General features: G+C 34.4%; 1 protein-coding gene across 1 annotated transcript; it reads left to right on the top strand.

Moving 5' to 3' along the window:
• The first annotated feature begins 502 nt into the window (after nt 1-502).
• Nucleotides 503-23,895, top strand: LOC123702173 (eukaryotic peptide chain release factor subunit 1). The gene is made up of 9 exons (XM_045649850.1): nt 503-970; nt 4,110-4,285; nt 4,747-4,985; nt 5,702-5,932; nt 6,665-6,820; nt 7,525-7,625; nt 10,303-10,396; nt 10,693-10,840; nt 23,300-23,895. The coding sequence occupies exons 1-9, from the start codon at nt 888-890 to the stop codon at nt 23,383-23,385; spliced, it is 1,314 nt and encodes a 437-aa protein (XP_045505806.1). The 5' UTR covers nt 503-887; the 3' UTR covers nt 23,386-23,895.
• The last annotated feature ends 323 nt before the right edge of the window (nt 23,896-24,218 follow it).

Raw genomic sequence — 24,218 nt, 5'->3', positions numbered from 1 at the left:
GCTTTACAAAGATAATTATCATATTATATTTCATAAATTAGTATATCCATTAATAATGCGTATTATTGCGTTGAGGTTTAGCATCAGGCCAGGCATCAACGTGACGTGCACACGTTGTGGCAAGCAATCGCGGAATGAAATTGTGTCATCAGATTGAGGGTTGGATGAATCGTGAGTAGAGAACGCTCAATCGCGACTGCAACAAATTGTTTCAGCAGATTGTTGGTTGTGTTGAACCGTGAGTAGGGCCTTTAACGCATAGACATCAATCCAAGCATCAATCAATCAAAGTACACAGACAATAGGAACATAACAACATAACAAATAACAATGAATGAATGAAACAATTAATATTGAATTATTTAATAATACGCAAGGCGCACACCGCACACCGTTCTTACTATTTCGAACAAAAGAAAAAAGCTGTAAAAAAACCGTTTACTTCTATAAAATCTACCAAATTTCTTATACCTCTATGAACTGGCAACTTTTACGTTTTTTTCTTTCATTTCCTCAAATCGAAAACGAGTGGAGGCGTTCGTTCGGTCGATCGCTTGGTTACGTTCACGTCATCTTTTATCTTCTAATGTCTGATTTTTGCATCCCACATGCTTAGGGGTAACCGAAACAAGAAAAAATCAAAGAATCCCAGAACCAGAAGAAAAGTACGAGTGAGAGTGACGGAATTAAATGTAAAATAGAAAGTGAACGAAGTTGAGTTGAGGTATCCCGTCCGGTTCGATCTGGTAAAAGTCGGTTCAACTACAAGTTCGATACCCTTTCCTTTGAATATCTTTGTTTTAACATTTAGTGTTGTGGTATAAACTTTCGTTTCGATACGTTATTGAAGTTTTGTGTTTAAAAGTTAATAAGAAACAAAAGCAACAATGTCCGAAGAATCGTCCGCCGATCGCAACGTAGAAATATGGAAGATCAAGAAGTTGATCAAGAGCTTGGAGATGGCGCGAGGGTGAGTAATTCACGATGATTTGTACTTCGATCCAAAATATTTGCATGCAACGTGGACACCTTTGTAATACCCGCGTACCTACTTTTTGGCTGTACGATTGGACAAAATTGCCAACAAGGCTGCGTCATTATCGAAGACATGCGCATATAACATGCGCAAAGTATAACCTAGACATCACGCAATGCATGGAAATATACGCAATACAAAATTTGAATTTACGATGCTTTATAATGCTAAGAGATTTGTATCACGTAAAGAATTTTTGCTCGTAAAAATCTCTATACAAGTTCAAGCAAATTTAGACATTATGGCCGACGAATACTTAATTGTATGTCGTGGTCCCTCGCGAAGATCGATATATTCCAATTATTTAAGTCGCTCTACAACTTTCGCATTCCTTTGTCTGGTAATGGAAAAGCTGGATAATTTTTTACAGAAACTTTTTAAACTGACACAATTCATAACCTTGTAGCTGTCAATTGTCATTTCCTAGGGTCTTTTGATAATGTTATCAACTTGAGATTTCTTTCTACTTTCGATAAGTTGAGGGAGTCGAGAATTGATTTCTACATCATATACAATGCATTACACACAATTTAATACAAAAAAAAAAAAATTATAAAGTTGACCTTCGACCTTTGTATTTTGAAACATAGTTTTTTTAATTGCCATGTAGGTACCTATGTAAGGTGAAATTACTGTCGTGAACAAAAACGAAAATCATATGACTAGCTAATTTTATGAGAATTATGAAATTTTAACATATGAAAATATTAATTATGTTTGCCTGATCAATCATTTGGACGTTTGTTTATTTTGTACACAAGAAGTTTATATTGTATATTTATAGAATGATAATATATTTTCTTTGTCTCTACACTGTACCTAGTACCTATAAACAGGAGTAATAGGCATTGTTACTTTTAGAAAAATCCTACAAATATTATAAATGCGAAAGTATGTGAGGATGTGTGTATGTGTGTGTTTGTTACTCTTTCACGCAAATACTACTGAACAGATTGCAATGAAATTTTGCATACATATAGAGGGTAACTTGTATTAACACATAGGATAGTTTTTATCCCTGAAATCCCACGGGAACGGTTCTTTGAAAACAGTCACAAGCCGCGGGCGGAAAGCTAGTTTATCTATATTTTTATTTTACAAGTAAAAATATTCAGATTTGTCTATTACTTTCTTCAATTCTTGACTGAGTTTGCACCTATTTTGTTAACTCTTTTATAATAATTCTTGAAGTAGGAGGATGGCTATTTTGGAGAGAAATCGTAAACATGTACCAAGGGTGGTGGACCGCTAGTGAACGAGCAGGCACTCCCTTTGGAACACCTTCACTAACACTCGCTCGATGGTTCGCGGTATAAAAGGTACTGGAGGGGTTCGGCTAAATCAAACTAGTCTTGTACTCTTGAGTAATTTATTACCACCCAAACAATGTTGAACTGATAATAACATTATGATCTTAGCAAAAAATAACTAAAGCACAATTTAAAAACACTTAGGCCGGTTGCAGAGCTTCCCCAACCATCTGTGCGTACGTCAGTCGCGCTTGTCAAATGTATGGAAATACGTGTGCATATGGTTGGTCTAGCTATGAACGGTTTTATGAATTTACCATAGACATAGGTTACACGCTCAGTCTGGCGTCAGTTCAGTCCATCAGTCTGCTCAGAATAACGGGAGAGTTATCGTCTAACCGGTTGACTGACGGACTGATGGTTCAGAATATACCATGTTTTTCATCCATCATTCTGATGGACTGAAATGACGCCAGACTGAGTGTGTAACCTATGAAATACATATGACAAGCACGACTGACGTACGCACTGATGGTCGGTGAAGCTCTGCAACTGGCCTTAAAATAAATTACCGCCACCTATGATTATCTTAATGAACTAATTTAACTTGCAATCTAATGATCTGTCATGAACAGCTAGTCTTTTTTAAGAATACATATCTTAAATTTTTAATTGTAAATAAATACTCACATGAAAGCAATCACTAGATATAATTATTATGTAAATATAAAAAACATGCTAAAAGGATGTGAAATAGTTTAGTATTATTGAGTTTTCTATAAAGGAAGATAAATATTTATTAATTAGAACATAGATGCTAAATAAATTAGTGTAACAATGGAGATTTTTTCAGTTTTGATTACTTTCCTTCTTTGTAAAACGATTAGCATGCAAACATTACAGTAAAGAGACTAGTTAATAGTCTGAGAGCTAGCGCGCAAGAGCAACTTTTGTCTCCGCAACTATTTTGTCTCTACCATCAACTCTATGGGCTAGTAAGAAAGTGCGCGCACGTAGCGACGCAACTCCCCATAGAGTTGATGGGAGAGACAAAATGTTGCAGAGACAAAAGTACCTCTTGCGCGCTAGCTCTGATAGTTAAATAGACTGATTTTAATTTTAGATATTATGGTACATGTTTACGTTTTCTCTCCATAAGAACCATCCTTGTACTTCCGGGAATATTACAAAACAAGAATTAATGAAATTGGTTCTCGAGTTTTGCGCTTGGCAACACATTTGGCAATTCATTTTTATTATATGAGATTAACATACTTACATATTCACACAAATCCACAAGCATACTAGATACATAGGCAATGGACAAAGAATTGGTCCGCCTAAAGCAAAGTAAGGACTTTGAAAATTTTTGACGTCGACGGCGACCTATTTCTAACGTAACTGTTGATTAGTTACCTACGTGTTATAATATTGGGCGAATATCTCGGCCATTTTTGATTTTAGAGAAAAGTTGTTCCTATAAAACATGCTTATATTAGCGTAATCTTTACGATAAAACTATAATAAATAGGTGTTATAATGACACCAACTCCATCAAAAATTTTCTAAGTCCTGCGCCCCCTTTGCTTTAGTAGTTTAGTCCAACCAAAGAATTATTTATTTTTCAACGAACTTCAAAAAAGGAGCAGGATCTCATCTTCATACACAATAATAAATATTGTATGTACATATTGACGCTTCATGTATCCCTAGTCCCATTTAATATGCGATTACTGATATGTATATATCTTTGCGGTCTATCCCTATATCTTTATATATATTTTAAAGCAATAATTTTCACATGTTTGTATAAATCTTTCCAGGAACGGTACATCCATGATCTCCCTCATCATACCGCCAAAGGATCAGATCTCGCGTGTTTCCAAAATGTTGGCCGACGAGTTTGGTACAGCGTCGAACATTAAGTCGCGCGTGAACAGGCTATCCGTGCTCGGAGCGATCACATCTGTGCAGCACAGGCTAAAGCTGTACACTAAAGGTGAGACAAGTGGAAGAATCTATAACTATATATATTTTTTTGTGTAAGAAATGGCAAAGGGTTGTTCTGATAGGAAAGTGATTTTTGAAGTGAAACTTCTTTCAAGGTCACCATATGGCAATACCGTCACGTCATGTAGTAAGTAGCCACAGCCCAAAATTACTCTCAACGCGCCTAAAGAAGTTTCACTTTACAATCTATACTTAATATTATAAAGCTGAAGAGTTTCTTTGTTTTTTTGAATGCGCTAATCTCAGCAACTACTGGTCCAATTCGAAAAATTCTTTCGCTGTTAGATAGCCAATTTATCGAGAAAGGCTATATATCATCACGCTAAAACCAATAGGAGCGAAGCATTGCGGGTGAATCGGTGGAGCACAGCTAGTAATTAATAAATCTCTTCTAAATTGTTTAATGTCTGAAAGTTCTCATTGTTTTATACAAATCCTCGTCTTCCGCAGTACCACCAAACGGCCTGGTCATCTACTGCGGCACAATAGTGACTGAAGAGGGCAAGGAGAAGAAAGTGAACATTGATTTTGAGCCGTTCAAGCCGATCAACACGTCTCTATACCTGTGCGATAATAAGTTTCACACAGAGGCGTTGACGGCTCTGCTTGCTGATGATAATAAGTTTGGTTTCATCGTGATGGACGGTAATGGGGCGCTGTTTGGTACGCTGCAGGGTAATACCAGAGAGGTGAGTTTCTTTTTTAATAATAGTGATTATTATTTTATATATAGTTTTATTTATAGCTATATAAATAAGATTGGTTTCTATCAAAAAAAATCCTCATAATAATTATTATAATTTATGGTAAGCCATGTAATATAATTGAACTAGTATCTGTAGGTTATCATATAAAAATATTGAATTTATTGATTAAAGCTTGGCAGAAAACTTGAAGAATGTATTATTGTTTTTAAAATTCGTCATTAAGTTTTTTTTTCCCCAGAAAAATAGAACAATTGTGAATATATTTTTTTTCTATATTCTGCAATAGTTTTATCACTACGCATTGTAAAACAAAGTCCTACCCAGCGTCTGTCTGCATTCGCGATAATTTCAAAAACTATTGTACTGTATTACATTCTGTTTTCACCAATAGATAATGTGGTTCTTGACGAAGGTTTAAGAATACGATGGCGTAGCCGCGAGTAGAAGGCTGATATTATCTATAGCCTTTAATTGCGTACTAGCTGCCCCGACAGACGTTGTCCTGTCTTCACGCAAATTGTCAAACCCTAGTCTTGATTTTTTTATTATATGATGCTTCTGACAATTACTAACACAACTAATAAATAATAATTACCAAAATCGGTCAAGCCGTTCACGCGTTATCCTGTGACCAAGGATAATAGGGATTTATTTTTATATGTATAGATAGATAATCAATTTAACCCCCAAATTTTCAGGTACTGCACAAGTTCACGGTCGACCTGCCTAAGAAGCACGGTCGCGGTGGTCAGTCCGCGCTACGTTTCGCCCGTCTCCGTATGGAGAAGCGGCACAATTACGTGCGCAAAGTGGCTGAAGTGGCCACTCAGTTGTTTATCAGCCAGGATAAACCGAACGTGGCCGGTCTTATTCTGGCCGGTTCAGCTGATTTCAAGACTGAGCTGTCGCAGTCTGATATGTTTGACCCTGTAAGTATAAGTGTAAAACTTAACTGAGTGTATGTTAAGGAGTGACAAAAGTGGCCACTCAGCTGTTTTGAAGTCGGGATAGGACAAATGTGGCCGGTCCAGTGCTCATTTAATTGTAGTATCGCGATTTTCTCTCCCAAAAATTGCATTACTTGTTTAATTGCTTGTTTAAGGGGCCATTTTGCAATCCGCAGTTAAAACTTGTGTGGAATAAAGTATTAGGGTTGGTGCAGATATAGCGGAGAGAAGGGCAGCCTATTTTTCATTGTCTAACTATTATCGACATTGTTATCATTAAAATAACATTCAAAATCAAATAATAACAATTTATTCCTGAGGAGCATCATAGCATGCAAAAGGTGGCGCGCTGCACTGTTGAATATTATTTTAATGAGGATAACAAATCCGTCATATCTGCGCGGGCCCTAAATAATTATATCAAAAATTTGTTCTATTCTCGGTTTTGTTAATTTAATATGTTACAGATAGATTAAGATTTATAAGCATACTAGCTAACCACCCGCGGCATCGCCCGTTCCCGTTCCCGTGGGATTTCCGGGATAAAACCTATCCTATGTCCTTTCTCGGGTATCAAAATATCTCTATACCAAATTTCATGCAAATTGGTTCAGTAGTTAAGGCGTGATTGAGTAACAGACAGACAGACAGAGTTACTTTCGCATTTATAATATTAGTATGGATTAATAACATAATTATTTCACAATTTTCCAGCGTCTCCAATCGAAAATTATCAAACTGGTGGACGTATCGTACGGCGGTGAGAACGGATTCAACCAAGCGATCGAACTAGCGGCCGAGTCCCTACAGAACGTCAAGTTTATACAGGAGAAGAAGCTTATCGGACGGTACTTTGATGAGATCTCGCAGGTAACTCTAAACTTAAAGTCGTACTCAAACTCATACTCAAACATAAACTTAAACTCATACAAAACTCGTACTCGTACACAAAGTCAAGCTCATACCCAAACTCATTATCAAACAGTAGCTAATTGACATATGCGTAACTCAAAATCAGTCGTACTCAAGCCCCTTATGTATAAGTGAATCCCATGTCCCCTAGTGGGGTAAGGGGCAGATGCATTATACATCTGTTTCACTGATCGATTTTCTTTAGGGACAAGTAGGTGATCAGCCTTCTGTGTCCTGCCAGATCGAGATTTTTTTTTCTTCATCTCCACCGGAAATCGAACCCAGGACCCCTCGGTTCTACGCTCACGCGTCAACCACTGTACCAAGGAGGCGGCCATTATGTATACTGACTTAAAATAAAAACAATCCTCTATTAGTCAATATCCCTGTAGAAATTAGAATTGCTGCGAAACTAACAATAGTTCAAGGAGAGATAAATATTATATATTCACATTTCCACTTATTGTCTACAAGTGGTTGACATTTAAAGTCGGTAACCATAAACAAAAAAATATTTATGACAATTATTTGTGTGTGTGTCTGTGTCAAATGCATGGTCACTACCATAAGTCATATTATTTTTTTTGTTGATTTTGTTTTTTTTTGCACTGTTTTAAAAACAATACTGGCCATTTATAATAATTTTATCTTTGTTCACACAGGACACCGGAAAATACTGTTTCGGTGTGGATGATACTTTGCGCGCTTTGGAGCTCGGCTCCGTTGAGACTCTTATATGTTGGGAGAATTTGGATATTCAGCGGTGAGTTGATTTGTTGATTTCAATTCAAATTTGATTTGATGGAGGTATTTCGGTTATTTATCTTAAAACGTTAAAATAATTAAAACGAAAAATTTGGTGATGACGTAAAATTGCCATGTCTCTATTACTATGACATTTACAATCATTATTAGTCATCAAGTATTGTCTTTTAAATCTAAGCTAGCACAAAAAAAATGTCTATACCCGGCGCGGCCTAAGATGATCCCTATGACACTGACAGTTATTCTCAAGAGACAAACTTGTAATGGCGTCACCATTAAATTAGAAACTTAATGGAGGCGTCTAAAAATGGCATTTATTAATTTTTACGTAGCTTTATCCTATTACAATGATATTCCGTTGGAATTATAACAATCCTTATCATTTACGAGAAATTATATCAATCTGACTTTACGTTTACGTCCTTCAAAACTTACATCGTTGGCATTTATCGACTAGTGCGGAAAGTATCGATAAACAAATTTCGATAATGGAAACGAGTTCACATTTTTTCCATGCTTAAGCTATAGTTCATTCACTATTGAATGGAATAGAAGCTCGCAGCATACTTAATTAATAATTACCGTTCGCGTTAATTTACTTACCTATGATAATATAAGTTTTTTAGAAAAATTAAATGGGGGATTCCATTTTCATGATAAAATAATATACACTGTGTTAAACGGGTTAAAAATTACGAGAAAATGATAAGGTGTATTTTTATGTTTTGGAAAACTTTCGTTTTACTTACCGTTTCGTTTACATAATAGACGTTAAAAATTCATTTTATAATATTTGTAAAAACATGTTTACCGAGGTGGCTGAATGCAAACCACGCCTTTGCCTATAAAATAGTAAAGTATCGACACGATCCATCATATGAGCAATCACTAAGACGAACTGTCATAGGGATCATCTTAGGCCGCGCCGGGTATAAGGTATGAATAACGTCATTTGGCGTTTACGACATTAAAACACAGAATAAGATGATTTTTAAACGCAAAAAGATGAATTAAAACCTTAATATTTTTTAAAGCAAAAAATATACCTCGTGTGTTCATAAGTTTTGAGACGAAATAAAAGTTGCATATCTTATGTAATATTTAACTTATAATTTTAAAATTTATACAACATATTATGTGAGTAATAACAAACAATAAACTTTCATTATCACTCAAAATGTCCACCTTTATTTTTTATACTGGCCCTCAGACGATTTGGCCAGTCATCTATAGCGGCACGAGTCTTTTCCAATGGAATTCGCTTTGCCTCTCGGACAAGAGCTCGCTTCAGTGACTCCAAGTTTCGGTGGGACTTTCGGCAGGCCCTGAGCTCTAATTCAGTCCATAAAGAATAATCCAACGGGTTGAGGTCGGGGCTGGAAGAGGGCCATTCGTTAGCCGCAATGAAGGCCGGCACATTCTCCTTTATCCAAGCTTGGGTGGTTTTTTCCTTATGAGATGGCGTTGAGTCTTGCTGGAAAACTCAATCCTTGTTATGAAATAAAGTATGAGTCTGGGGTTTCACAACAGTCTCTAAAATATCACTTTGATAATTCTTGGCTTTCACCTTGATACCTTGTTGGCAGAAATGCAGCGGAGTGACACCTTCATACGAAACTCCCCACCATACCATCACACTAGCCGGATGATGAGTACGCAAGGCATTCCGTGCTGAATGTGGGACGTCCTTGCTACTTTTGGCATACACTTTATTGTTTTGTCGGTTGAACTTTTCTTCGATAGTAAAGATTTTCTCATCAGTAAAGAGTATCTTCCTCGCATCGTGTCTCCTAAGCAGTATTGGACAACGTTCGCGTCGCAATTTACGAAGGCGGTCGTTTAAAAAGTGAATTTTCCTACGGCTGTACGCCTTTACCTAAAGATCATATTTCAGTATTCTGTTGATTGATTCGCGCGAAATATCAGTCTACAGTGCGAGTTTTTTCTGAGTGCGACATGGATTTCGGCGAAGTCGCTCTCTGATGATTTTGATGTTCGCAGGCGTCCTCACAGAGCGTGGCCGGCCACTTCTTTGGCGATCTTGCAAAGAATTAGTCTCCTTGTATCGTTTAATAGTGTAATACACGAAGTTACGGCTCACACCAAAAATTTTCACCTCACGGAAAATCTCCATTGGGTTTTTCCCCGCCCTAAACAGCGAAATTACGGTCGCACGTAATTCTTTAGTTCCCTCCATCACGAGAAAATTGAAAGAAATTAATTTAAAAATCAAAGGAATTAAAAGTAAACATTCCAAATTCAAAATTGGAAAAAGAAATAAATATCAGCCAGTGATATTTTATCTTATTTTTTAACAACAAAGTTCGTCTCAAAACTTATGAACACACGAGGTAGGTTACTGTTATTTTTAAGCTATTGCATAGCTTCTATCGCGGGCCTTGACCGCGGGGACCGAATCTAGAAATTCCGTAATGAAAAAACCTCACGCTCCCCACTCCGATTGGCGGAGGTGTGGCTTGAAGAAATAGCATGCAATAGCTTTACCGCGGCAGTCCCCGAGTGACACACGTCGTTTTTATTAAATGCAAAAAATATAGGTTACTGTTATGTTTTTTATTAAAGAAAAAAAATTGAAACATCAATAACGTAACCCACTACTTTTACCTTTTAGGTACCTAGCATTGATATGATATTTATTTACTGAACATTTTCAGGTACGTGCTAAAGTCTCACGCGACCAACCAAGAGACGATCCTGCACTTGACGCCCGAACAAGAGAAGGACAAGTCACATTTCACCGATAAAGAGGTATGTTTGTACAATCCATACTATCCATACTAATATTATAAATGCGAAAGTAACTCTGTCTGTCTGTCTGTCTGTTACTCAATCATGCCTTAACTACTGAACCAATTTGCATGAAATTTGGTATAGGGATATTTTGATACCCGTGATAGGACATAGGATAGGTTTTATGATTTATCCCGGAAATCCCACGGGAACGGGAAATATGCGGGTTTTTCTTTGACTGCGCGGGTGATGCCGCGGGTGGAAAGCTAGTTTTTTATAAAAATGAAATAAATTTATTTTATTTATTTCCACAGAGCGGCGTCGAACTCGAGTTAGTCGAGTGTCAACCATTACTCGAGTGGCTCGCGAACAACTACAAGTCGTTTGGTGCGACGTTGGAGATCATCACGGACAAGAGTCAGGAGGGAAGCCAGTTTGTGCGCGGCTTTGGTGGGATCGGCGGTGAGTGGGATATGTATATATATTAAAAATTGTGTTTAAAAGAGTCGATTCTATTATATTATGTAGGGTGAGCTAAGTTAGGCTAGGTACAAAGAGTTTGAACTGAGCTATAGCTAAAAAAAAGGATAGGAGATTAGGGAAAAGACACTAGAAAGCCTTAATTGGAGTTAATTGTGAGTGAGTTAGGTGACATGAGCTATGAATTGGTCGGTTCGTCAATGAGTGGGTTATATATAGTGTTGAGAAGAGAGAGTCCTAGGTATTATGAAGGGTACGCTAAAATAAGTATGTTAATTTGTGATCTAGGTTCGGTGTATTATATAGGTTTAGGTTTTAACAGGGTTGGCAAGGTTCGGTTAAGTTACATTTCGCTTAGATGTAGGCTAGGTTCTATGAGCTATGTATTTGCTAGGTCAAGTGTCTATCTAGGTCTAGAATTAGTGTCTATATGCGTCTAGATGTGTATGAGGTAGGTCACATGAGCTATGAGTGTGGTGGGATCGACAATGAGTGTGGTCTAGGAGCTTTTAGTATGAGTTAGGTTACATAAGCTATGAGTGTGGTGGGATCGACCGTGAGTGGGTTATATTTTTACTTTATATATACATATTTATAAGTGATATGGATGTGGGTACGGTAAGTTATTAGCTTTGATGAATTAACTATTTCCTTAGTTAAATGTTTATATAGGTCTAGATATTATATAGAGTAAGCTAGGTTACATGACGGGGGTTTGAATCTGCTTCAAGAGAGATTGGAATAGTGGTAAGGCTATAGTGAGCTAGGTTCTATGTTTTTTTTATAGAAATACACTTATAAAATCATCTAGATGTCTGAAGAACGTGGCTATTTAACATTGTGTGGTGAAGAATAAGTTATGATTAATAATGATGGCTAGTAGGTTTTGTAAGCTATATTTGTATATTGGATATACCTATGCTAACTTTTATAAGAAATTTAGGTTCGTTCGATATTTGGCATTCTAATTATGTACTGTATATATTATTATCTATTATCTATATTTTGACAATGCGGTTGCGAATTTATGCGTTTAAAGGTTTTTTTTCTATGAAAAATGTATTATGAATTATGATTAAGTAACACAAGTGTGTTTAAGTAGAACTAAGGTGTAATGTTTTATATTCTTTCGGCCATACTGCAAACATTTGAAATGACACGTTGCTATGATGCTCTTTTTTTATAGCACAGTGTCATTTAGTTTATTTTGAGAATAAGATGTAAAGAATTATTAAAGTGGGCATTTACTATTATTATCAATTCGAAAAGCAATATTTCTATAATTAACACTATCCATGTTTGTGGTACGGCCGTTCACTAAAGCCGGGCTACTCACGTACCTGCCGCAGGGGCAATATTGGAACAATCTCGGTTGCACGGCGGTCGGAGCAATTTTTCTGTTCTCTAAGTTGCCGCTGCTTGCCTATACACGTCACAATTAAGGAGCCAATTAAGGGTGCAATCCCAATATTGCCCCTGCAGCAGGTATGTGAGTAGCCGGTTTAAAATTAATATGTATTTACCATACTAATATATTTTTTCACCCCCCTCTTGCTGCCCGCTCGGATTTAAATAAACAAACACACAAACAAATAGGCATATTGCGCTACAAGGTAGACTTTCAGTCGCTGCAACTAGACGAGCCGCTGGACGACGTCGACCTGGACGACTATTGAGCTGTTCCACGGTGATGCATGGATGAAAAAATTTTTTTTTTGGCAAATTTTTACCGACTTCAATAGAAGGAGGAGGTTACATACTTGGTTACTAATGTTTTGTGTTTTAGCGGATAGTTTCGTCGTTTTTTTACTAATATGTATCGTTTTTATGTCGAATCGTTTATTTTTTATTTGATTTTTGTGTTAGATTTTTATTTTGATGGTCTTTTAATGTTTGAGTTATTTTCTGTAGTAGGCATTTGTGTTATAATGTAGGTATTTACTTTATCAGACGTTAAGAATTTCTTTAAATTTTTATTACGCCTAGGTAATTTTTTTTAACGTGATTTAAGACGTCATGAGATTTTTTTATTTAGTGCTTAATGCTTGCATATGTTTGCAACGGTTTTTCCATATATATAGACTTATGTAGTCACTGATTTATATAATCATATTAATAATGATTTATATGTTTAATATTGACACGCAATAATTAAAAAAATATATTAAAATATGAATTCTATATTATAATATAAAAAATATATAATCGTTCGAAACTTGTATGGATTTCAATGTAATATTGAAATTCGTAGCTCGTAGTATACATAGTACTTATTATTATTTTTCTCATAATATTATTCGATATATCGAAAAATTTCAATATTAATATTATAGTGAATATGTAGATTGGCATATTTATCCTTTATTAGCGCATATTATATCTATAGAGTAGGATTTTTTCGTATTTTTTTTTTATAATTTTTAACGAAGCGAGGTGTTGTCATTTGGTGTAATAACATCTCGATTTTTTTTGTATTTTTTGTGCTTTTTTTTTCTTTTATGATGCGTAGTTTTCGTTCGAAAATGCTGTCCATGCATTACCATAAAGGACAGTTTTAATAGTAGGATCTTGTGGTAGAGGCACCAATAGGACGTAATGTAGTTGTAAGGCTAGCGGTTTGTATGCGGACGGGCGTTTGGAACGCGGCGTTTTATCCGCACCTATTTATAAAGACGAATTTACGAAACAGAAGTCTTAAGTTAATAACCTAGGTCAGTTTTGGATGCTAGGGGATCTATTTTAGATACATAACACTTAACTTTGCAACGTACGTCGTATCGAATAGTATGGGAAAAAACGCCGCGTTTGAACCGCCCGTTTTGCTCTCGATCATCTCCTTCCTGTATGAATGCGTGTGGAAAAAATGACGAAAATCATTTAATTTGTGAGACCAATTTTTTCATTATTTAACGGTTTAATAATATGAAAATTACCGTTAATTATGTGTAGGGGTGAACTTGTGATTTTATTGATTGTAATCATATAATTAAAAAAAACCCTCTGTGTTGTAAAACTGGTAAAAAAAATCTATTGTGCTGCATAGGAAGCTGGCGTTTATCATTCTGTATTGTACTTGAAAGTTGAAACATTTATATAATTGTATTCCTTTTATACATTTGTAAGCAACAAAGTTGAGCAACATGTTGCTGAGTTGCCGTCAACATGTTGCCACCAACATTGCATGTTGCAAGTTGATATACATGTTGAAATATTCTCGCCTATAGCAACATTTGAACAAAGACTACAGCAATATTGTGGATCAACTGTTGCTTAACTGTTGCTCAACGAATGATTACTATGAACTTGAGGCATAACAGCATAGCTACTTACGTACAGTGGTCCAAAGATGGTACTAATCTAAAGAGATCTTTGAAAGTAATTTGCGATATACTTCTAGGGCTATCACACGTGCTAAAATGTAATATTCAAAGTATGACAGCCCTACTTTAAGAACTTACCTTTTCAAGTCTTACCCATACCCATTTTCAATTGAGTCTCATCTAAAATTCATTTTAGACTGCACCGGCTTATACAAAACACGGACTAACTAAGAACTGGGTCTAAAACGTATTAAAAGCATGGTCTAAGTAAAAGTCTCATTACAATACATGGCTTTGCGTTAAACCATAGACAAGAGCCAGTTTAAACCTCTGTTCTAAAAGTTGGACAGATTTTATAATCTGGGTTTAAACCCAGGTCTATTTAAGTTTTTGTAAAGAGACGGGTTAAAACTAAAAACATTGATGCCATTAAAGTTGGGTCACTGTACGTTTTTACTATGCCATGGGTTCCACGAAATACCATAGTATTCGCTATATCATATTTTAATTAAATTCACATATACATATAGTTTATACAGCACACACGGATCAGTACGAATGATGAGGTTGCTTGTGTCTCGAAGTTTTAGTCTGAACCCAGAAATCTTGGCGGGAAATCTATTTGATTTCTTCACTTGGTTAGTTGTTGGGGAACGTAAACTGTTTATAAGGAAAGAGGTAGTGTAAACTAGAAGGGATGAGGTAAAACGTTTTTTGCTTTTAATTTTAATATTAATGCTTAATCGCCGCAGCGTTTGAAGATATATTACTTTATTTATGGATAAGTTTGGGATATGATTTTATTATTAATTAAAATTGTAAGTTGATTGTCAGAGTTACGTAAGAAATTGTAAGGGTATTGCTTAAACTATGGGCATGATATAATTTCCTTTTAAAACTCTTTTAGTACTATTACTTTTCCTATGATTGTACCAATACAAGAAATGTTTCTCAGTTCTTTAAGTTTCTGCTATATTGTGCGGGTTTGACATAAAATTTAATGCAATAAATTAAAATGTAAAATATTATATCGTGCCTATTGTAAAATAACTATTTACACTCATATTGTTAGAAATTTTAGTGTAAGCGTAGTTTAGGAAGCAACACGGATCAATTTTTTACAATTGAAATTTGACACAAAATAACAAAATATAAGTGTTATAAGCCATAATGTGCCTCAAATCAATTATGCGTACTAGTTCGTTTAACTAGTTCGTTCGTGTAGTAATGTAGTTTGTCGAACTGTAGTTTGACAAATCATAGCCAAGAGTAATGTGACACAATATCGTGCCCGTTTTAATCTTAGCGTCTCAGCTTAATCTTAGCTATCCAAAGTATCACAGAACTATATCGAGATAGAAGGAAAGAGTGTATGTACCTCGCGTGGCGAAAAGACGATTAATCATCGTCTTTGCTCGCCACGATGCTCAGTCCGCTCTCGACCGCTCTCAGTGTGTGACGTACTAATGCAAACAGAAAATGACCCCATGCTCGATAATTAACTGTGCAATCACCACCAAAAAAGTTAAAGGTGTCAATAAAAATATTTCCTTTCACCTGTAAGTACTTTTTGCCCTAAAATATCTGTTATTACTTATAAAACAATTTATTTTTGTGCTCCGTATTAATTTAATGTAAATGGTTACGGAATGATGCAACTTTTCCATTACGGTTTTAATTTTACACGCCAGACTGGACATGCATTGAAAACCAGCAATGAAAATAAAACATTCCAAACTGTCGAAACGCGGTAAAGGTTGATTTCTCATTTTTCTGTCAAAAATAAGCTTATAGAGTTGTACTCCACGATTTTCAATGCCGATTTCTTAGTCGATTCAAATCGATACCTATTGAAAACAGAAAAATGATAATTATTTTTTAATCCTATAATATTATTGATAGGTATATCGATGGTTTAAAATATATTTACTATATTATTATCGATGGTTTAAAATATATTTACTTAGTGCAAATTTGTTTCAGTTTTCCGAAATATTCTCTTGTGAAAAAATAAATGGATTGAAGCAACGGGTCGTAAAAACTGGTTTCCTACGAAACACAGGCTGATTTGTTCCATACATTTTCACGAAGATTCGTTTACTGGCCCATCAAAGTTTCGGCGAATAATGTTAAGTGGTTGAGGAGTTCCTTCCGTCTCCATCATTAGCTCAGCACCATGAAACTAGAATTTTATATTGTCACCTGACTTGCACATGTATGCAAACTTTCAGCTCAATAAGTTGATTAAAACTTCTATAATATTCAATTACAAGATTTGATACATACATACATTCATATACACATGCATACTAATGAAGTTTAAGTTAATAAAAAGCTTGTAAAAATTAGCATACATTTTTATTCTCATTATTCTGTCAAGGTCAAAATCGATTACCAATTCGATTCTATAAAATGTTTTAACTGCCTACTTAGTTTCTATTTAATTATTTTGACGTTGTGAACATCACTAAAAGACTCGCGTGACGTCAAAATACCTACGCAAAATGTTACACGGTCGGTTCTCATATAAATCGACGAACTATTTCCTTCTATCTCGATATAGTTCTGTGCAAAGTATAGAATATTTATTGTGTCAAATGTCAAATGCGTCAAATTAAAGGGTCGATGGTCGAAAAGAAAAGGTTTTGCTAAACATTGCAATGAATGAATCAGATTGTTGAGAATATGAATGCTAGGTTAGTGGATTATTTTTAATAATCTATACTCTTGAAGATGTCTTAAAGCAGTATTACTCCCAGTGTGGAAAAATGACAGCGCTATAGGTCGTCTAGCGCCGTCACTATTGAATAATACTGCTTTATGACATAATGGTAATGCCTCAGATACGGATCAATGAGAATAAGGTTATTTTGATGGCCGTGTTGCTTCGCTATATAGAATTAGCCTAGGGATTAGAATTAACAATAAAAATGGGACATTCGTATTAGCCTTGGTGACATTTTTACATTATCGTACACTGAAAATCTTTATAACCGTCATTTTATCTATAATAGTACCTGAAACTCCATACTGAGTGTGTATATAATTATAAAAAATATATTAATCGATAACGATATAGCTTCATTATTGAAAAAAATGTACAATATTGATTCCTTAAAGAAATGTAATATAATGGCTCAAGATAGAATATCATTTTCTTATTATGATGCTATGTTGATGTTGAATTTGCTATGTATATTGCTATCGTAGAAGGACTCTTGAGACAGCAATCGTTACATCAGTAAAGAGAGTGGAAGTAAAATCTTGGAGTTTGAAAAATAAATCGCTAGATTTATGCTGGAAGATATTAATCAATGATTGAACAGATGTCCTTCTTGAGATTGCGCGTGATTGAGTGCGGAAAGAAATGTTATATTTGAATGGTATATAGTTACGGCCTTTCTAATAAAATGTTAAACAATGGATAAATTTCAACCATTATCTACCATAGCTGTGTCCTGCTCTTGCTCACATGAAACGTGAATCATAAAAACGAGACAGGTTATTGCAATAACTAATCCATTGCATAGCGAATGGGCAACATTTTATTAGTAAGACCGTTTGATTTTAACTTAGCGGTTTTATCAATATACTCACCAAAAATATATTCATATTATTATATTTAAAGTATTTAAAATAGTTAATATCTATTTATGGTTTAACATCTACTTAATATAATAGGTAGATGTTGAACTTTTAATCGGCTAATGAATGCCTTTTGTAACTTATCGAAGAAAATTTTGTGATAAATATAGAATAAGTGTAATATTGTTGCAGATAGTTGAAAAATATTTTTTAATAAACGATATTGTATATAAACAGTCCGCGAGACGTATGCCAAAATATACAGCCTATACAACCAGTATGGATTCTTCATACAACACGTTTGAAATGGCTCACGTAGTTTCCCTACTGGTTGTATTTGTATATTGTGCGTAAGCTAAGCTTTGCATATGTGTGAGTTAGCGCATAAAGTACAGTAATTAGGGTTTATTTTGGTCGTTCAGTAACACTGTCAGAGAAGCGTTGTTGTGTAGTAAATGCCCCTCTGACAGTGTCATCAAACGGCCAAGAAATTTCCGACAGAGCTACAAACAGTGACATCGCACGACGCTGAGACAAAACTATATAAACCGGTACAAATCAGTCAAAGGATGGACTATTCTAAGCCGTCATCTTATATATGTCGCAGTCAAATTGTATTATTTCGCCGTTTACAATTCCATAATTCTACAAAAAGACGGTCGCGAGCCGACGGAGCCCCACTTCGTGGGGATCCAATTTTTGTGCAGATAAAAAAACACAAACCTAACCTAACCCACCCCCTTATCCAAACAAACAATTTCTGATTACGAAATCTCGACATATTACAAAATGCCGAGCATTTGTAAACGGCGAGAATTTACAATTTGCCTGCGACATATACACTTCACTAACACATATATGCAAAACTCAGCTTAATCCTCTCGGACTGCACTAGTGTAAGTCATATTAGCCGTAGATCTCGAAAGTATCACACGAAAAGCGAACTAATTTATATATAGTTATCAAAGAATGTTGTATGCACAGCCAGCCTTATATTAGTGACTTTCCAGTGGGTAGAAACAATAGCTTTTATATCTACATTTTTAAGCCACCATTTAGATACCAAAGATATATTCCAATGTCATGCGTCAGAAAGTTTGACATAAGTTAAATGTGTCGGTATGACAAATGTGTCAGTTTGACATAAGTCAGAAGACGCGTAGGATAAAAGTTGTAGTGTTAGCCATTCATATAGTAATTTGAAAACGATGTACAAAAATATGATTTGGATTAGAATTTTGGTGGTTTTTCCTAATTATAAATAACGTTTTACATAATATATCGTCATTTTGTTTATGTATTAAGTCGTCAAATGATTGTTTTGAATGTGGTTTAATATAGGCCGTGAGTATTAACGGCCTAAGAGAAATTTTATCAAAAAAAGAGTGTGTGTACTTATGTACACGCGTTAGAAGTTATACTTCTTTGGCGTATGGAGAAAAAATACTAGAATATACAACTTGAACATAGTTACATACCACCAGAACTAACTTCATGCTGTTAAATTTTGGTGTCGGTGTGCGCGCGCATCGTAAATATTCACTTACATCATTTTTCTCCATCGCGCCAAAAGAAGTATAACTTCAAAAGTTTAGTAAGACGGTTTTAGTCATCAAAAATCTTAGAAGATTATTAAGATTTGGTACAAGTACAAAATTGTACGTGCACAGCCACAGTGTGAAATGAAAACACACGAGAAATCTTACTTAAACCGTTTATGCTTTTGCGGCCTCGCGTAAATTTTCATGCTTATGGTTTAATGTACTCTTTTAATAGAAGTATCTCCTTTTTTTTGATTTTACGCGAGTATTATTAGATTGAGAAATTAAAGACATTTGCACGGATTTTATATATTTTAACAATGAATAAATCGCGTTTAAAATCCGTTAAAATGTCTTTATTTCTTCTTTAAATGGACAGAAGTGTTTGAAACTACTCGTGATTTTATTGTATATTAATAGATATATGTCGATAAACGTGCGGCGAATAAGCAATATTATATTTTATATTTTTTCACTTAATAACTTTTATATTGATTAAATAAACGAAGCAAGAGACGCTACGTCACGATTTCTGGGCAGACTTATACAATATAACATGATGGGAAAGAGAATTTCGTGTCGGAATAATATTAACGGAACTTTAAAAATGGCGACGGTAAACAGGTTTTCAGAAATATGAATTCCCTTAGCCATTGAACAAGAAGAAATACCTAAAATTAACGTATTCCACCTTTAAAAAAAGCGGTATATCGGTTTATCCAATGGCACAGAAAATCGCTTAAAATACATCCTTTTAAGGTAATTTATCTACATAAAAGAATAAATTATTAAGCCTGATGCATTGTCACATCAAAATAAAAAAAATGTATCGATTTCGCAATTCAAAACTTTGTAAAATGTAAACTGAGAATGACAGTAAAATATAACGCGTCACATGTTTTGACACAAGGCAGAATAAATCAAACTGTCAAACTTGACAAATGACACAAACAAATTTGACACTTTTGATGTCAGAATTCGACCAATGTCTTGCCATTTTTGAAGTTCATTAGATTTAAGTATTGTCGTTTGATGTTTTTTAATTTGACCATAATTTGAAACTTTGTCAAAATGGATTATTTACAAAAAACTTTTGAGTGCAATTGATTCTACATTATTTTTAATAGTTGTAGATTATTTTTTAAGTCATTTTAATTATATTAAGTACTTATATAAGATCGCATCGGATCGAATAGGGGTTGATATGTTTGGCTTTTCAATTTATTATTATACATTTGCAATCGTCACAATGATGTTTTCTTGGGACCCCCTTTTTATTTTATTTTTTACCCCTTTATTGTCATATTCAATCTTAATAAACGATAGAGGTATTATATATAGGGAAGGACATAAAGGGTTAGTTTTCAATGACGAGCCAAAATTTAAAATTAAGATCTAGATATTAAACCAAAGGTACATTTGAAACATTATTGTCGAATAAAATAAAATAATCTAAAATGTTATCGATTCTGAACCATTTCTGAAAATTTGGCCGGTCATTGAAAACTAACCCTGTATACGTTTTTAAGTGGAATCGATAAAATAAAAAGAGAAAGGAGATCCTGTTAAAATAACGAAAAAATGTCTTCAGCGCTCGCCCGAACCTGCGCTGAAGTAAAAAATAAGATATCTGAGTAATAATTATCCCCTTAATCCCCCCCACAATTCACTCTGCCCTACAGTTTCGTGCCTCCTCAGTACAGTGGTTGATGCGTGAGCGTAGAACCGATAGGTCCTAGGTTAGATTCCCGGTGGAGACAAATAAAAAGTCTAGGTCTGGCAGGACACAGAAGGCTGATCACCTACTTGTTCCTAAAGAAAATCGATCAGTGAAGCAGATGTATGCATATTGCATCTGCCCCTTAACCCACTTGGGGATATGGGACTTTACATTTTTATATTTCGATATTTCGTCGATTATAAATCGTTTTGAACCTTTGCCAATAGATTTTCTATATCTTTTTAAAGAAAAGTATAGGTCCTTGGCTCTCATATTATCTTTTTAAAACCTCTTAAAATCATTAGCATTTGATATTTTTTTAAATAATAGGTATGTAAGAAAATATTTATTATCTGTATTCTAACATTTTTATCTATCTGTCACGCAACACATTGGAGGCTAAGGTAATTTGCTAAGGTATTTAAAGTGTAATTATTATAATAATGCATGTATTTTTTTTTATTGGCGCTGAAAAATTTGGGGCGCTTTTCACGTAGTTAGTCTGTAATTTTATTAAGGCTATGTTGTTCTTTTTTATGTACCAGATTGTTTTTGTAGTTTTTTTTTTTTTTTTAATCAGTTTTAAGTTTGATTTCGATCGATTATTCGAGACATTTCATGTTTGTATTTTTATTATAATAACGTCGATGTCACGTTTACATTTTATGCGTCATTTCAAGTCATTGACTTATTTTTTTTTTTTGTTTAATTGCACTCTTGTCAAATTTGATTAGCATATTTTTCGATTTACATTAATATCACGACATCTCATGGATGTTTTTATTTTTATTTTGTGTTTATCAATTCTTTTATCACATTTTTATAAAACAACTAAGACTTTGTTCGTGCATCCAATTATATGTTTTTTTCTGTTCGTTGTTTTAAAAATGATAACACATTTTATCTAAATTACACAGGATATTATTTTGTTTTTCCACATTCAGTCGTGTCAATAAACCTACATCTTATCTACGACATCCAAAATAGATGAGAAAACAACATTTTTTATATTCTATTTTTTAGTTAAAATATCCATTTTATTTATTATTTTATATTTAGCGCAAGCAGTGATTTTATATCAAATTATCATAGTACGAGATCCGGCTGCAGGATTAGTGCGTTCATCGGTTTTTTGCTGAAAACCGAATTTTTATGTATATTTATAATTAGGAGAATATATATCGACTAGGTTGCCAGTCAAAATTTGGCCGCAAGCATGTTTAATTAAAATTTTTCTAATCGATTTTTGGGAAAAAAATTCGTTCACTTGTTTTTTGAATAAAATGTAGTCTACATCACGGCAAATGATATAAAGATTCAAAAAAATCACGGTTGCCGCTTTTCACCTGGCCGCAACATCTTGGCAGCCTGGTGCAAACAGGTATGATTTCGATTCATTTTTACGTTCATAACGTACATTTATGAATCATATATCAAATTAAAGCTAATTTTTTTCTATTTATTATCATATATGGTTGCCTAATTAAATCCGGCCGCAAATAAGGGTTGCCGGCTGTTAAAAATTATAAATATTTACGCCTATTAGTACACCGACGCAGACGACGGCAGCGAAACAACGAGAAAAAGAGAGGATCGGCTGTTAATTATATTAAATCAATATTACTTTTTAAATTTGTCATTTTGAAAAGGACGACATATTTTCTTTCACTCAACCTTAAATATTCAACATCTTTAACAGCCGGCAACCCTTATTTGCGGCCGGATTTAATTAGGCAACCATATATGATAATAAATAGAAAAAAATTAGCTTTAATTTGATATATGATTCATAAATGTACGTTATGAACGTAAAAATGAATCGAAATTATACCTGTTTGCACCAGGCTGCCAAGATGTTGCGGCCAGGTGAAAAGCGGCAACCGTGATTTTTAGAATCTTTATATCATTTGCCGTGATGTAGACTACATTTTATTCAAAAAACAAGTGAACGAATTTTTTTCCCAAAAATCGATTAGAAAAATTTTAATTAAACATGCTTGCGGCCAAATTTTGACTGGCAACCTAGTCGATATATATTCTCCTAATTATAAATATACATAAAAATTCGGTTTTCAGCAAAAAACCGATGAGCGCACTAATCCTGCAGCCGGATCTTAGACTATCAATATTTTTGCATTTTAGTAAAATTTTATGCATTTTTTTTCCATGCATAAAATACTATACGACTTCGCCTTAAATTGTCTATGGTATGACGTTTATAATCTATAATATTCTATAGTGTCTTTGGTAACTAATGTAAATCTATGGTCCACAGGTCTCCTGCGTTACAAGGTGGACTTCCAATCTATGCAACTGGACGACGAGGAAATAGACAATCTGTATGATATCGACGATTATTAGACTATATTTTAATTTTAATAACTATTAAATATTGAAAGTCACATCATTAGAGGTGCAGCAACACGTGAGGTTAAAGTTGACTAACTAAATTGGTAGATTTTTTTTTTTTTTTGGGAAAATAAAGATGAAGTTTTTTTAATATAATATGGGAAATAATGTTGGATGTTTTCTTCTAGTAATTCCGTCCCATTTTATTGTAATACATAGAAAGTAAAATTAGCATTAACTAATAGTGTACGGAATCAGCATTCGGAACCGTACGATAATTATCGTACAAATACGATAATTTTGTACCTACGTACGATGTACGATAGCATAGTATTATCGTACGCTGATTGTACGATAATTTCTATCATGCAAAATTCGAGAATTTATATTATTTCACCCATACAAATATGAAATTTTGACGTGTTTCATATCGAACTTTTATGGGAACAGTGAAATTTTGTCAGATTGAATTTTAAACTTGGCGCGTTTATTGAACATAAAGTGGAAAGGGAATCGGTTCAGGGGCCGTAGACAAAGTAACAATTACAAAACGATACCTAACGAAGTTAGAAATCGCAAAAATGTATGGGATTGACATACGCCGCGTTAGATCACGTGGTCTATCTAATGTCAATCCCATACATTTTTGCGATTTCTAACTTCGTTATCGTTTTGTAATTGTTACATTGTCTAAGGCCCCAGGTCTGTAGTCTGTACCACGCGTAAAATAACGGAATTCATTTATATAATTTATGTGCAACATCATAGACACGTCTTAAACTTATTTCAACATTATGGAATACATACAATACAATAGTCACTAAAAACCTCAAGCTCTCTCATGG

This window comes from Colias croceus, chromosome 23 (assembly GCF_905220415.1).
Source record: "Colias croceus chromosome 23, ilColCroc2.1".
In the NCBI taxonomy this organism is placed as follows: domain Eukaryota; kingdom Metazoa; phylum Arthropoda; class Insecta; order Lepidoptera; family Pieridae; genus Colias; species Colias croceus.
The sequence above is the reverse complement of the archived record's forward strand: the minus strand, read 5'-3'. Positions and strand labels throughout refer to the sequence as shown.